The sequence below is a fragment of the Cornus florida genome, unplaced genomic scaffold (genome assembly GCF_030987335.1).
Source record: "Cornus florida cultivar Cherokee Brave unplaced genomic scaffold, ASM3098733v1 CherokeeBrave_3.0.0_Hap2_Chr07, whole genome shotgun sequence".
NCBI lineage: Eukaryota > Viridiplantae > Streptophyta > Magnoliopsida > Cornales > Cornaceae > Cornus > Cornus florida.
Genome location: NW_026775577.1, coordinates 16,894,356 through 16,910,560, shown reverse-complemented (window position 1 = coordinate 16,910,560; position 16,205 = coordinate 16,894,356). Strand labels below are relative to the sequence as shown.

Below are 16,205 nucleotides of genomic sequence, written 5' to 3'. Positions count from 1 at the left end.
GACAAAAGTAACTGCAAAATGTCAAAATATTATCAAAGAAATTACCCAAATTCTTATTTATGCTGAATTGTTTAATTGAAGTTAGGTGTGAGTTGCTTTTTCCACACTTACAAAACTTATTTCATTCAGCATATTATATGATTTAAGTGTTTTTTTTTTTTTCCTCCGAATTACATGATTTAAGTTAGTAGAGGCTGATGGTAACCTAACTACATTTGGACCCCACAAATACCAAACCAGAGACATACAGACAACAATATACAAATCAAACTGCTTGTTGAGTTGCGTGAGCTTGTGCTTCCTACTTTGGTCGAACAAAGAATTAGACATGTATCTCAGGCTTGTCAGTTTGAATGTGTATCTACAATTTTCAAACAACTTTAAAAAAATAAAATTGAGATTTTCATGAAATTTGTGTTTTAAGAAGAAGTAAAGAAGTCATCTGACCTAACACACCATGAAACACGGATCACTCAACCTTTCCTTAATAAAAGAGGGATCGTACCATCTGGACTAATGCCCAATAATTCTATGAAGACGAAGATTGCCCATAAACAATAAGAGAAACATTTTATGTATCAGAAGAATCCAAGGGACTTCTATTATGCTAACATAGGGCAACCCTAAATGAATGAGCTTCATGGTGATCCATGGTCACCCACACAACCATTACTGCTCTTATAGACTACTTGGCCTGCCCATGTGTTGATACATATATATATATATATATACAAGACAGATTTTCATCAAGTATTTTAAATCACCTTCATTATTTCATATATGATATATATGTATGTATATAATTCTATGCATACACTAACATATACATACATATGTTAATGTAGAAGGAATGAAGATGGAAGTTTGTTTTTATGCTAGTCTTTCACTTGTTAACTAAGAGTGTCTCAACATCAAAGGACTTCCCATGTGGTCTTGATAGAGCCTAAAACCAGCATAGTAGGAAATAGGAATATAAGAGACATGAGCAGACGCATTCCTACTAAAATGAGAACCAACAACATTGGCTATCTCTGGTCTCTGCTCTAATGACACCTCTGTTTCCCATGTTCTGAGGCCTAGAGGAAGCAGACATGTTCCTACCAAAAAAAAATGAGCAGTAACACTACCTATCCCATGTTCTGAGGTCCAAGAAAGCCATTTTCAAAAGGGTACTCCCTCTGTACTTCTGAAAACTCCATCGACAACTTGAGCCGTCTCTTAAGCAAGAAGAATCATCTTTGCCATTTCAAACCATTTTGGAAGAAACAGAGTAGTATTTCAAGGAGAGAGAGCTATAGCATTTTCCGTAAACCAGCAAGGGCACTCGAAAGCTGAAGGATAGAGAATTGGTGGATAGACAGACCATCAGTGTCACAAGTAGGCAAAGACCAACTCAGCTTAATCAACAAAAAGTAACTTTTCTTGGTTGATACTGACCCTGCATTTGATTAGCATGTGAAGCCATGTTACTCTTGCCTTCAAAACCTTCCAAAAAGAAAAAAATATCAACTCAATCCTAAATCATCTTCAGCTATACCAAATTAAGCATAAAAAAACTGAACTTTTAACCTCACTCCTATTAGATTAAAGTATAACATGCTTCTCAAATAGGTTAAGAAGAGCCACTGGTTGAGGCCTTCCAATGTGAAAAATATTAGAAATCTACCCTATCATTGCTTGCAAACAAACTCTACGTATAGGGCTTCAAATGAACCAAAATGTATAAAAAAAAAACTCGGACGAAGCTTTTGAGCTTGAACAGTCTCAGAGAGATCCATTTAAACGAGCCGAGCTTGAGCTATGATAGGCTTGGCTTGTAAACACCTAATATTTTCCCTACTTGTTTGTTAATTTGAAATAAATATAAGAATGAATGAGCTAAAATGGAACATCCTTGAACTCATCCTAAGCTTGTCATAAACATTATGGACTTGCATAAGCACACAAGAATTTATTAATAATTTAATAGGGAAATAAAAGAAAAGTCAAGAAATGAAAATCATTGTGGTGTCTAGATAAGGATTCAAAATAAAAGAAAAGTCCAGAAATGAGAATCATTGTGGTGTCCAGATAAGGATTCAAAATAAAAGAATAGTCCAGAAATGAAAATCACTGTGGTGTCTAGATAAGGATTCAGAACTAACTTGAAGACAATGACAAGAGAGACATCAACAAACTACAACATGTGACAATGTAAACACATTTCAGTACCACCACATAAAACAAAACAATAGCCCTTCAAATTTCAAATCCAACATTACACAGAATCCATACAACAGTTTAAAGTGCTGCTTAACGAAGGTTGACTCACAAAAGGACTTGGAATTAGATAATGCTGAGCTGTTTTTAGAAAGAATGATTGTTAAGGGATGCTGCCATGTCAGTTCCCATGCTAATGTCACAAGGGATTGCGTCAAAAATGTTCCCCGTGGTGTCATTACAGTTTCAGCTTCCAAGACTATGAATGGTATAAATACCCGACAAATATTAGCACAAAATCATGAAATTTTGAAAATAGATGATAATATCAAGCAAAAAGTTATACAAAGCACAACAGACAGTACAATTAATTACGCAAAAGAAAAATAGAAAACAATTAATTATAAAAAATAAAAAAATATTAACATAGAGAACAATTATATAAAAGCATTCTTTCCTTCAATTTGATCCTAATACTACATAACCAACTGCAATTCTTATCCACAAACTTCAGTCATTCATTCAGCTCTTGCAAAAGGAGGAAACCAGCTCCTGTTCCCACCCCAAAACCCCAATTGGAAGGGGGAAAAAGCAAAAGCAAAAAATATGTAATAGCATAAACAGACAAGGGGGAGCATATGGAACAATGAGTCAAAGGTCCTGAACTTGGTTAATTACATTTACGCATTTTACTATGTATCAGTTGTGCTTCACATTTTTACTGATGAGGAACTCCAAAAAACCAGTCAGAATCGTGTACGACATAACCGGAAGCTTGTTTTAATGGCCGAGTCCATCCATCAATCACGCTCAACTGTCTTCTCAGCATATAAATGTGATCCTGAACCTATCACATTGCAAATACAGTCAAAAGACTTTGTCCCACATGTTTTCAGAAGTTAAAATTCTACCAGTCAACCCATAGATTTAAGTAAAACTGATTGAGCATAAGAAGCTACAATATGTCACAAATGAGGTCAATAATGTGGGTGATTTGGGATAGATTAGAGTGTCAGTAGCTTATGGAGGGGTACTCATTAATTCATATCCGGGATGCTGCAGGACAAACGAGACATATAGCCAAGACGATTCAACAAGCACCGTAAAAAAGCATAGAAATACATTTTTTGCCACTCTGAAAATCAATTTATTTCTCGTCTTATTTATTTTCCATTGATCGAACAAACTTTAAAATAGAATACTTTATTTTCCTTCAATCCAGAGGTTTTAAATGGAGAGGATTTGAATACAATGGACAAAAGTAATGGTAGACCAAAGCATCTTGGTTCAAAGGACCAAATCCTATCATCCATGAAACAGGTCAATAACTAGACTTCTTTGAGAGATCACGAATGTTACTACAATTCATTTCCATCATGATCATGACTGAAATTCATTTCCATTGCTAAGAGATCAGCAATGGAAGCATTATAAGAAGTCAAAAGGCAATAAAATCTGTAAGAAATTCTCAGAATTAAGCACTCACTCAGTTCGAATCATCCCAAAAATTGAATCTATAAAATGCCATATCATCCTACAAACAATAAACAGAAGCAAGTCCATATAAATTTACAAGGGGCATGAAAGCTGTTTCTCAAAACTAGACTCCTAAGCATCTAACTGAGCACCATACATGTTAATCTTCATAAAATGCCAAAGGCTTCTGCATTCCCTTCAGAAACATTCACATTTATTTAAAGATCAATGCTAAAGCCATATTGCCACATGAACCCCCTTCAATCATTTTGGAGGAGAAAATCAGCTAGTTTATGAAAAGATCAATGCTATTTCCACCAAAACAAAACCAAGTAAATCTCTTCAAACTTCAAAGCTTCTCAATTTATTGACCACTTCAACTGCGATTCCTAACAGAGTGGTCTATAAAACAAGCCATGGAGTGCATTACAATAACAAATTCTGGGAAATTAAAATTACAATTTTGCCCCTTTTTCCCAAATAGGATACTAAATACCATTTTGTCTTCCTAATTTAGCGGCAACTCCATATGCTAGTGAAAGACAACACGTATAAACACAAGACACTGAAAATCACAAAGTGTCACTATTAAATAAATTATATTGAGTCTTCTAAACAGGAAATTGAGTTGCGATTATCTCACCAACTCCAGTTGTCCCAGTTAGCAATTTCTAGATATGGACAACCAGCGCATTACCCCAAAACAGAAACTGATATGGTCTTCACTGTACACTATCTGACTATCACATCTAACAAATCCAAAATTATATCAAGTCTAATGGATGTTTTAGAATCACACAATCTTATAATATATTGTAACTTGTTGACCCCATTTAGAGTTTTTATAATCGCTAATTCGCTATTCTAATTCAACTTTTACTTGCATGGAATTAATGAGTCATTGATTTTTTATACACAGGTGTCCCATCACGAAATCTAGCTGCATTCCTTCTATTATCCTTCTCTAATATTGTCAGTTTCTATGAAAGTCATTCGTCCATTAGTGCCTATGGTTAAGTTGTTCAAATCAGGTATGCTTTGACTTCCTGTTCAATCTCTAGAGAACAATAAAACAAACTTTTTGAGGCTCTACCAGCAACTGTTCATCTGGGGAATAGATTCAGATGCTTGCTTGCGCAAGATTTTGCCATCCTGAATAACTTGTAAAGTAGATAGCGGTTCCATAATCAAGACTTCAAGATATGGCCAGAAAGATTTCCTCAACAGGCTAAGTTTGGAGAAAAAACAAAAGGACGGCTCAGACAAAATAAACTGAGTCCCAACTGGTGGAGACTCTAGCTGCAGTAAGAAATTTTCTATGATCTGCAATAAGAAATTCTCTGACTGATGCCAGACAAGCACTTAGAGGTCAACGTTGTTAAGAGAAAAGCCTCATGAAAGCAATCACTAATAAAGGGAGTGCTCCTAACATGTTGAAGAACCTAGCTAAACCAATCCCACACTTAATGAGATAAGATGAAACACTATAGAGCAAGTAATACTTTATAATGAATGTCCCCTTGAACAGCTTAGCTGTGTACTAGCTTGCTTCACTAGTGTAGACTTTAAGACTTAAATTGGTGTATCCCTAATAGAGTCTGAAATAATTACCTGTATCACTAGCAATTTATATATCTATGTATTCTTCATAAGAAGTAGGATGTATGAAAGGGTAGCCTTTTGAGTCCAAACTCCATCAAGATCTCAAGCACTGGAAGTGAAGATGTAATTGGCCTAGGTTTGAGTCCTTTAATTGAATAGTCATTTTGTAACTAGAATTCAGCCATCTAAAGGATGCGTTTAGTGTACGCAACCTTTCCTTTACTAAGAGATTCTTGAAGGTGCTATCCTTTCATTGATGCAAATCATGCAACTAATCTATCAAGGATTTCATATATAGCTAGATTTAAATATCAATTTAATGGGGCAAAAGTTATACATGCCACTACACCATTCTTTTATTTGAACAATCAATCATTTCACATTCAGTATGACAGGAAAATTAGCTTTAAAAATTCATCAATCTCTTGAAATTATTGATGTCAACTGTGTTCCAAGATCTCGGGCAACTGCAAATCAGAACATCTGAGTCAACTCGGCATCTCAAAAGGGCAATCTGAAATCAAGCCATGACAAAGATTTCGCTGGCAAGTAGGAGATAAACAGAACCTAGAACTAGATCAGTCTGTATCGTTAAGATTGGCCAAGATTTTCTGTGAATCAAGGGCATCTCATGATAATTGATATGTCTCGGTATGGGTGAGTCATACAATGATACATACTTGGTCTCCTTCTACAGGATCCAAAAATGGATCTTTCTAACTCATTTATTTCCTTCCATCTACCAATCAACCCATTTTTCCCCACTACAATATACTAGATAACTCTATCTATGGAATTGAATTTGTTATTATTTCAGGTTTAAAGTGCCATGGATCTACAAGAGAGGATTTAGAATATATTTGGAAAAATACTTATACAAACTCTCTCGAAAACTGCACTACCCGATTCCACAACATAAATCTCATCAACAACAAAGCACGACAACATAAAGGAACATAATGAGGAAGAGGAAAATGTTGGAGATGATGATGAGAAAGATCATCATAACCAATTTGATTTCATTTACTGCTTTTTTTGGCTTATGGGTATTTTGGGATTGTTTTGAATATTGATCATGCAAGATTATACATTACTGTATCGTAATAGAATGCTATACGTTGTAGGCAAACTTGTAGACAATACTATATGTTCAAAGTGACGTATTTAATTCATTCTATATATAATCATTTTTTTAACAATTATTTTCTAGCTTTTCCATAAACGTTTTTTTTTTTTTTAAGCCTTGTAAATAGGATATCTTTTAGATTTTTAGGCTGTAAAATGTTCAGTTTATGAGTCTCTCATTTATTATGGATGTCAGAGTGCAAAAGGCAGAAACAAGCACAAGCAGTCCAAGCATTCCCAGCTTCCTCAGTAAACAATTAGAAATGTATTTTCAAATAATGTACAGGTTGCCTGCTTTTGTGCAGTTGCACTTTGTGAAGGAGGTTTTTTCTGTTAATTAGATTTTTATTAAAAGGTTGACATCAAATATTTTTCCAATTAGTATTAGTTTTTTTAATGGTTTAACTGTATTCAAAAGCGATTTGAAATGATTTATTGGGTTTAAGTGCTGTCTATCACCAATTCAACTACATAAAGCATTTTCCTAATCTTACACCCATTATTTATATAACAAAACAGAGTATCATAACTATCAATTTCATGTGGTGATAGGATCACAAATTCTACAACCAAGATTCTCCGGTTAGCAGTTTAGTCATTCCGGGCATAACCACAAATTTTTTTCAGACTATCATCAAACTTGCTCTTAGAAAATTAGATCCACCAAAAAAGAAAACTACATGTGCAAGTAAGCTACTACGAACAAACTGATTATAAACCAAAAAATTAATTATGAAGAAAAAATGGAAAGCAACCAAACCATTCTGACCTGCTTACGGGCTGCTGAGAGTTTCCATAGCTCATCCACCTCTGAAAATTTCGTGAACAATGGAATAAGAGGATGATTTTTGGTATCGCCTCTCTTTTCCTGATTCATGTCTTCAATTGGTACTGCAAAAAACACAGCAGGAAATCTAACCTCAAAGGAATTGTACTAAGATAAAACCTACAACTTCACGCAGCAAGGAATTTTACCAGGAGGCAAGTCCAAAGTAGCAGGAAGCCGTGGCACAGCCACAGCTGGATGATTCCGTACACGAGCAAGAAATCCCTCTGAAGGATCAGAAAAAACAATTTCATCATAAGATTCCACGACAACAGGTTTCTTGATCGACTGAGGACCAAGTCCGCCTTCAGGGTACAATTTCAAATGGTGATACCTGAAATAGTTACGACACCATTAATAATAGACTCAGTTAAAGCAGTCAAAAATACTAACAAAATAAATTACTCACAAATCCAACTTCTTATCGCAGGCATCGTTGTGGAAAAAAAGGGAGATCGCAATTTCAAATTCACCCCAACCACATTCTGACAACTCAAAGGGGGGAGATTCAACCACTCTCAGAGGATTATGAAAACTGGGATGCAACTGAAACACAACACGCTTAACCACAACACCAAGATCCTCATTGGTTGCACCACGTACATAGACTGTCCATTTATGTGACTGGGACCTAATTGATGAGAAGTTTTTTTTTGGGAATTAGTTTGTCAGAAAAAAAATAATAATAATAAAACCAAAACAGGGCGATATAAAAGAAAAACGAAAGAAACAAAACATAAATAGGATCTTACTTACTGGGTGGCCTTTCTACCGAGCCAAAATGAGATTGTTCCAAACACTATTGGAACAGAAATTTCAACACCTTTGAGTCTCGTGTTTGAACCCTATACAAAACCCACAAACCATATATTAAAAACTGAGAAGTAACGAAATAAATGCCGGGTGATCTCAAAACTTGGATTATGCGCAATAAGATTGAAAATTATTGGTTTTCACCGACTTTAAAGTCAAAATATGAACTAATCACTTTACAACCAATATTTTTCTTTTCGTGCATACTACTTATCTTGAAAATATGAACTAATCAAGTTACAACCAATATTTTTCTTTTCATGCATACTACTTATCTTGCAAATTTTAACACATTCATTTTTCCATGTAAATGTTAGAAAATCTCATGAAAAAACAAACCCAACAAATAGAGAGAACTATAAACCTATGTGCAATTAATACCCAGGAAATCTGGGTTTTATAAAACTAAATCGTAAATCATCAACCTTTTTTCGTTGAAATCTACAGAAAACCCATGAGAACTAATTTCATAAATTCTAGGTTTTTAATATTAGCATTTGCAACTCAGAATTCATAAATTCTAGGTTTTTAAGTGATCAAACTCAGAACAAACCAAAGGCACATATTGGGAACAAAGAATGAAAACGGTTACATTCATAAGTGTGACCTATTTCTGAATATGGCTATGCCAAAAAAAAATAAAAAAAAATAAAAAAAAATAAAAAAAAAAAGGACAATAACCCACAAACTGAAAGCCCAAAAATGAAAAAAAAATAATAATAATAACAAGATGGTTAACCACGAACTAGGGTTTGCGATGAACTGTGATAGCAGTTAAATTCCGGGACTTTAGCAACTCAAATGATGAACAAAACGTCCACAAAACGAAAAGGGTAGAATACCTGTGCGTTGTTGTTCCCGCTATTTTCAGAAGCTTTTCCAAATTGAATAAGCTGTGGCATTGGAGCAATTCCACCTCCATGTGGCTGATTTTCGCTTTGTGTTTTTTCAGACGACGTGAGGGACATTTTCAAGCAGTTGTGTGTTGTAGTATTGAAAATCAGCGATGAGTAATGTCAACTTCCTGCCCTTTTTAAAGAAGAAGATAAAAAGGTCGTGTGTGTGGACAAGGTAAAAAGGTTAATAGTAATAATAAATAAATAACGTTTCTCATGAATTTTTTTTATATATATATATTTTTTTGTAATTTCGCACACTAATACATGATTTAATGACTAACCCTCCCATTGGCCTAATAATCATTGATATATATATATATATATATATTTTGGTGAGACTCAAACATCAAGGCATCTAAAAGGCTAAAAAAATTCGATGCAAGTTTTAGACTTTTCTACTACGCTAGAATTTGCATGATTTAATAACCGAAAAAAAAAAGAAAAAGGAGTTTAAAAAAATATTATAAAAATCAAATAGAAACACCAAAAAACATGATGAGCTGATTCGTTTTGAGCCAAAATCGACTGAAGACGAATCTGAATTGGATACGTTTGAACATATTTGTGTGCTCCAAATCAGTTGGTGCTAATTTAATAATAAATTTTTATCATTTTGTCAATTAAAAACCAAATATCACTTTACTTGCTTGCAAACAGTTACACCAAAGTCCACCGATAATTCCAATATCAAATAAAGTGACAATCTAATACTAATGTTCCAAAAGCTATAATTAGTGGATTAATTAATTGATTAATTTTTTTTATTTTTGATAACTTAGGTTTAAACTTTTTAATTGGGCCAACAAGTCCCTTCAAACCTACCTGCACTAGGGTGCAAAATCCCCTTGTGTCTCATAGTGACCGATTCCATCGGTTGGTCTCGTCTGTATGGTCTTCATCTCTCTACATGATCTTTGCTATTAAATTTTGAGAGCTGGTTTGTTTCGTCTTCCTCCCTTTGCTTGATCTCTGGTATTTTAATTTGGGGGCTGCTTAATTTCATTTTCCCCTCTCTATTTGGTCTCTGTATTTTTAATTTGGGGGTTCTAGTGAAATTTATTTGATTATGGTCGAATTTGTTCCCTTTTGTATGAACGATTGTTGGCTCATTCCAAATTCATGTTGTTTACGTGTAATAGTAGTTAATTTTCTTCACTTTGTCTAAAAATTATTGATTCATTGATTCATAATTACTGTGTTGGTGTTCCTCTCTATATCTTTTTGTGTTTGTTCCGAATCATTTTCTTACTCAATTGAGTACCACAATTACTCTCTTTGAATTTTGTTGGGATTGTACATATAATATAAGCATGAAACAAACTCCGTACTACTTGAAATTTTGTTGGGATTTTATGTATAACATGAAACAAACTATGTACTACTTAGAATGTTAAGTAAATTATAATTTGAACTAGTGTTTCTCCGATTAAAATCAATGATTATCATCCCATAGGATTATGTTGGGATGTCTAAATTACAAACTGTTTGGGATCTTATGTACAAAAGTATTTACATAACAAAGAAAATTAAAAGTAAACAAATAATTAAACAAAAAACACTCGCTAGTTCAGAACATATTTGAAATTGCTCCTACTTTAAACCCAAACTGATATTTGAAATTGCACTGCAAATATTTCTATCTACTTTAAACCCAAACTATTTAGACGTAAGATTATATCCAAACAATTTATTCATGAACCAAATAAATAAACAGATGATTAATTTCCTTTGTTCGGATATCGTCCACTTATCTCCTTTCCTTCTTAATAATTTTTTTTCCCCTTTTTCTGCCATTGATTTCTTGCCAAAAAAGTATACTATTTGTTTGAAAATAAAATATGAAACTTGGAAATAATACTGTCTTTGTGGTCCAATGTTTATCTGTGAGTATACTAGTAGTAATTTGAAATAAAATGACCTAATATATGAAGAAAGGGTTGGAGAGAGGAAAATGTCAAATATATTTACTGTATATAAATAAAATACAAAACTTTAACCTTCCATAATTTTCACTATTCATGTACTCCACCGGAGGAACTGAATACTGATCTCCTAAACTAGTGGGAACTACGCAGCAGCCCAGGCCCAGCTAGTCATCCACATGAAGACCATCCAAATTCCAGGCTAAAATGCTAAACTGGCTCCAGAGCAAGCTTCAACCTACCGGGCATGAGAACGAACCACATATCTGGTTTTGTGGCCCATGTGCAGGCCCAACCCAACAACCTTGGTTATTTCTCTCCCCATGACACACCTTGGTTATTTCTCACCATCACCATCCAAAAATTTTAGCTCTCCTTTGGAAAACTACCAACTCATAGGAGAAATTATTACATAATTTGGGACTAGGCCAATCACAATATGACACGCAAAAAGAAAATTCAAATTTGAATAAAGTTGAAACATTTACTTGCGTGTCGGTTTATAATTGGCCAGGACCATGTAAAAAAAAAAAAAAAAATTAAATGCTTAGCAGGTATCAGGGTAAGATCAGATCAAAAACCGTTTCACTGATTTACAGCAATAATGTCAAACATCTACTCGATAACAACAATAGCTTGACAGGTTCTCTCAATGGTACATTTGAAGCGAAAAAAATCCTAAGCAGACCTCCCGATCCAATATCGCTGACTGACGCAGCTGGAAGGCTAGCAAGTGAATTAAGCCGATAAGCCATCAAGGCGACGAGCAATCAAAGACCCCAGACTAGGTATGGGATGCACTCAAGGCCATTACCTTGCATTGTTCATTCATGGCCAAGAGTTGAGCCTCTTTCTTGTCAAGAAGAGCACTCAACCTCACATTGTCTTCCATAAGTTTCTGGACTTCAGTTTCTTTCTGCATTTTCTCAGTCTCGAGCTGTGTCGTCTTCTCAACTAGCCTGCTCTCAAACAAAATAACAATTGGTATTAGTTTGGCATTTCAAACTATCTAGAGTGAAGAGTGACTAAAATGGCAGGCCATCACATCAATATTCAATCTTCGAGCAGGTATCAATAAATTATTCAGTTCATACCGATGAAAGCAAAGCTAGAAAATGAATTGCATCAACATTTTACATGTTTGGCATGATAAAATCAGAATCCGATGAAAGCAAAACTATAAAATGATCCAGGATTAAATAACTTATTCAAGTATAATCAGTTCACGTTTTGTTGAGCATGAGCTTTCCATGAACTAAACCTAATATGTCAAGTAGCTTAATCCTACATTGATTTCTAGCACGAGGATTGAACACAGAGGCAAACAGTACGTTAATGCATCTAGTGATTGTTAAGTGCTCCAATTTGACATTAACAGAGGTCAATTCAGGAATCTAAAAGACGTTTATCTGATCGTGTCAATCACAATAACCTTAAAGCTACTTTCTCAGGTAATCCTTGTCATGAGTTATTCAAATTTTGTATAAAGAACCTTCTTGCATCCAACATCCGTTTTCTCTAGGTTACCGGTCAAATAGCTCAGAAGCACTGATCTCCAAAGCCCAATAAAACAAAAGTGGGGAAAATGTCATCACAAGTCAACCCAACGTCTTTCGAGGGTAACACCAGACCAAAAGGGCCAAAGGAAAAACCGTAAAGAAGACTCAGTGACTGCTAATTCTTAATGAATTATAGCCACTATGGAATCCCCCTCCCAAGGCTTCCAAAAATGTACACCAACACTTCACATAACAAACTGAAAATCACTATTTGAGTGACAAACAGAAAGGAATCAATGGTGAAAATTAGACATAATAACAAAGCACGCTGATGCAAAAAAATATAGTTAGCATTTAAATCAGGCAGTATCTGAAGTTAACAAAGTGCAGCACCTATGATAGTTGAAAATAAAATACAGTTACCATTTTTATTCATAAGAGGAAGAACAGAACATACGGACCGTTCAAAAAGCCTTTCAATCGTTTGAAACTGCTTCTCGGATGAAAGAAGTGTTTCTCTGACACATATAAGACTATTAACATATGATTTCAGGGATTCAAAATCTTGCTTCACGCGGGAAAGCTCCTGCTCATTTTCAGCAGCTCGTTGCCTCTGTCTAGATGTTTCTTCTACCAAATCTTCTACCCTCTGTCGCATCTCATTTAAAATACAATTTGTACCCAGGGCAAATTTTTCCATTTCCTCTAACTTCATTGACATGTTGTCTATTTGGATTGCTTTCTTTTTAATCTCGTCATGTCCTAATGTTACCTTCTCTTTCTCAATAGCAGTTTCCGATTCTGCCATAATAACCCTCTTGACAAGAGTTTCCATAACATCTGTGACCATTTGCACACTCTTCAGTAATTCACTAACATAAGCTCCATCTTGTACATCAGGGGAACCTTGCTGATTACTAATTCCAAACCACGTTTCCTCATCTGGACTGTCAAAGGAAGAAAGATCAACATTCCTAGACCAATCAGACAGTGGTAAGCCATTTTTGTCAACAAGCCCCACCCCATCTAATTGTTTGATACCACATGAGGTATGGGCTAAATGAGGAACAGCCATGATTCTTGCTTTTGATTTCAAGTACGTCAATAATGTTGCTGCAGTTTTAACTCTCCGCCAAAGAACCTCTAACTCCCTTTTTCTATCATCCTCAGACCCCTGTATACAAGCATTAACCTCTGTGAGTTTTGCTTGTAATATGTCTACTTGTGATTGGTTTTGCTCCATCTCCTGCTTCCATGTTATGTGTGTTTGGCTTAGTTGAGATTTCAAAGCTGACAAGTTAACATCTTCCTCCAAGGCCATCACCTTTCCAAATTATGCACAAGTAATATAAGAGCATACTTAAATAAGAACAAAAAATCAATAATCAAGAATCAAACATCCAGAGGAAGATACTGACAAGGATCAATTTGAGGAAATTTTCTCAAATGAACTTCTTTATAGAGAATACATATAAAGATCCGGCAGATTCTTAAGTTGTGAAGTGAAATATGTCTAAGCAGAAGCCTACAGATTATCATAACTGTTGCCAAAGATGTTATACATTTATATTTTACTTGTTTCTATGTTGGAAAGATTCACAATATCCACATAGTACACCATTAATACATAAGAAAACCTGTAATAACTGCCAGAATTTAGCTAGCAAAGACATACAACATGGTTTATCATGATCAAAGTACATGAGAACCTACGCTTATATTTGAAAGTTCTAAAGATTTGGAGAATATGCACCAGGACTAGCCGAAATCACTGAAAGTTCTTGCCTTCAAAATCTAAAGTGAATCCAATTGGGCAATGGCTAACCGGATCCTTAACTTTATAAGTATTTCCTAAAACTTAAACCTTGAATGAGAACTCACCGTTGTTTGACACTGATTCTGTCAGCGTCCACATTGATACAAATCATACGATATTAAATAGCTGTCACAAAGTATGACGATTCAAGAGCTTGTATGTCAGGGTCACATAAGTTATGGGAAATGTTGGTATTCATGCCCAAAATCCCACATAAAACTTTGTCAAAGATTTGAAAAAACTCTGTTAAAAAGTAAGTTTTTTTTTTTTTCTATCTAATTTAAAGCGTTGTCATTATACATGGGCAGAGAGAGCAAGGTTAAGCTATTTGAATGGTTCTAATAATGCTTTACTGTGCCTTTTCCTCATGCCATTTAACACCTAAAAAATACGATCTGCATGTACTCACTGTAGACTGCTCATTTTGAATAGCCACATGGCCAGAGCAACGACCAATCAATTAATACATATAACCATAAAGTTGCCACACGGCATTACAAACACATTTTAACTCTCTACCTTAAACACATTTTAACACTATATTCCTGCTTGGGCCGGAAGCAAGGACAGGGAAAACAATTCACTTGGTCTTTGGACAGTGGGATACACCCAATGGCATGCACCCACTGTGGAGAATGTTGGAGGCTTTAAGCACACCACTGTTTGAATGTTTTGACTTTGCTACTGAAGCAAAAACGTCATCCAAAAATGATGATGGGCAATGGCTGACAGCCATCCCTTGTACCCATAAACCCCAAAACCTAATGAAGACAGAAAAGTGTCACAGGTCTTTGGTATGACTACCTGCAGACCTTACCAGCAGTCAAGCTAGTACCTTCAATGTAAAATTAATTACTTCTTAATTCAGATGTTGAAGAACAATTTTTTTGTATGAAGAACAATGACCTCCGAAAATGCATATGCTTGAGACACAAATATAGCATTGAAATAAACCCCACCTCAATTACAGTAGGATCTTCAGCTCAAATAAGGGCATCATCTAATAAACTAAAATCCAAACCCTATCCAGGAAACATTAACTTACACATCAAATATGACAGCTCAAAATTATATAATCTAACTATAAAATTATAAATCAAAAGTATTTTGAGTTCTATGCTCTAATTCCGCACAACCCAACAAAATTTGCCCAATTTTCTATCCAGAAAGAATCACATTCCAAGAAGAAGAAAAAATTAAAATCAACACATGATTTCACAGCCTTGATAAACCCTATATTCGACATGTGCAAGTGGCTTAATTTTCATTGATCTGAACACGGCAACACATTATGGCAAGCCCTAATTTTAGAAAAAAAACAAACAATTTCTTCAAAATGATAGATAACACGTGATAAACAAAAGAGGCGATAAGGCAACCATACACAAATCGACAGCAATTTCATAGATATTTGGAGATCTGAACAAACACTTTTTTCGCAGAAGAATACAATACATGTGCGATCAAGATATGGGTCACCTTCTGATTTGACGAAAAATTGGGAACTTCCAACAGGTCTTTGATGATTGTAGATGGAGATAGATACGTTGTGTTCATCCAACACGCGTTGTGAAGAAAAAAAGTTTAATACTAGTAATTCACAATGATTAATGATCTGAACAGATGGTAGGTTGTTCCTGTTTGCTTTTCTTTTTCTTTGCATCCTTTTTTGTCAAATTACAGTTATCTCCCTGGATGTTGTAATCCCAAAATAGCATGTCTAAACCACTTCTAGAGATTCTCACATCACCGATATATATATATATATTATTTTTCTTTTCTTTTCTTTTCTTTTTTTTTTTTTTATTTATAATTTATGCATATTTTTTTTGTAACATTTATATGAATTAAATATAAAAGAGTACTGCAACTTTTTTTTTTTTTAAAGTTAATAGTCAATTTGTATTGAAATTTTCAAGCTATAAAAGCAACATATTAGTGTATATTCACAATGTTAAACAAATTGGTTCTACCATCATTCTAAGTTCTACTTTTCAACAAATGAACTTATTGTTGAAATTTAAAGTC

At 34.5% G+C, this 16,205-nt stretch overlaps 2 protein-coding genes across 5 annotated transcripts; both read right to left on the bottom strand.

Annotated features, from left to right (window-relative positions):
* Positions 1 to 867: 867 nt before the first annotated feature.
* Positions 868 to 9,078, bottom strand: LOC132266606 (transcription initiation factor TFIID subunit 14b-like). Of its 2 annotated transcripts, XM_059767534.1 has the most exons (7): positions 8,884 to 9,078; positions 7,985 to 8,073; positions 7,638 to 7,859; positions 7,378 to 7,562; positions 7,172 to 7,293; positions 1,438 to 1,485; positions 868 to 1,331 (listed from the first exon to the last, which is right to left on the bottom strand). In XM_059767534.1, the coding sequence occupies exons 1-7, from the start codon at positions 9,007 to 9,009 to the stop codon at positions 1,293 to 1,295; spliced, it is 831 nt and encodes a 276-aa protein (XP_059623517.1). In that variant the 5' UTR covers positions 9,010 to 9,078; the 3' UTR covers positions 868 to 1,292. The 2 variants fall into 2 exon arrangements, with proteins under 2 accessions (XP_059623517.1, XP_059623516.1); XM_059767533.1 differs by lacking the exons at positions 868 to 1,331; positions 1,438 to 1,485 and adding an exon at positions 2,571 to 3,046 and having other exon boundaries at positions 8,884 to 9,070.
* Positions 9,079 to 11,199: 2,121 nt separating this feature from the next.
* Positions 11,200 to 15,814, bottom strand: LOC132266605 (uncharacterized). Of its 3 annotated transcripts, none has more exons than XM_059767530.1 (3): positions 15,633 to 15,814; positions 12,823 to 13,685; positions 11,200 to 11,821 (listed from the first exon to the last, which is right to left on the bottom strand). In XM_059767530.1, exons 1-3 carry the CDS (start codon positions 15,732 to 15,734, stop codon positions 11,647 to 11,649), a joined length of 1,140 nt encoding a protein of 379 aa, XP_059623513.1. In that variant the 5' UTR covers positions 15,735 to 15,814; the 3' UTR covers positions 11,200 to 11,646. The 3 variants fall into 3 exon arrangements, with proteins under 3 accessions (XP_059623513.1, XP_059623514.1, XP_059623515.1); XM_059767531.1 differs by having other exon boundaries at positions 11,394 to 11,821; positions 15,657 to 15,813; XM_059767532.1 differs by lacking the exon at positions 15,633 to 15,814 and adding an exon at positions 15,562 to 15,624 and having other exon boundaries at positions 11,394 to 11,821.
* Between the last annotated feature and the right edge of the window lie 391 nt (positions 15,815 to 16,205).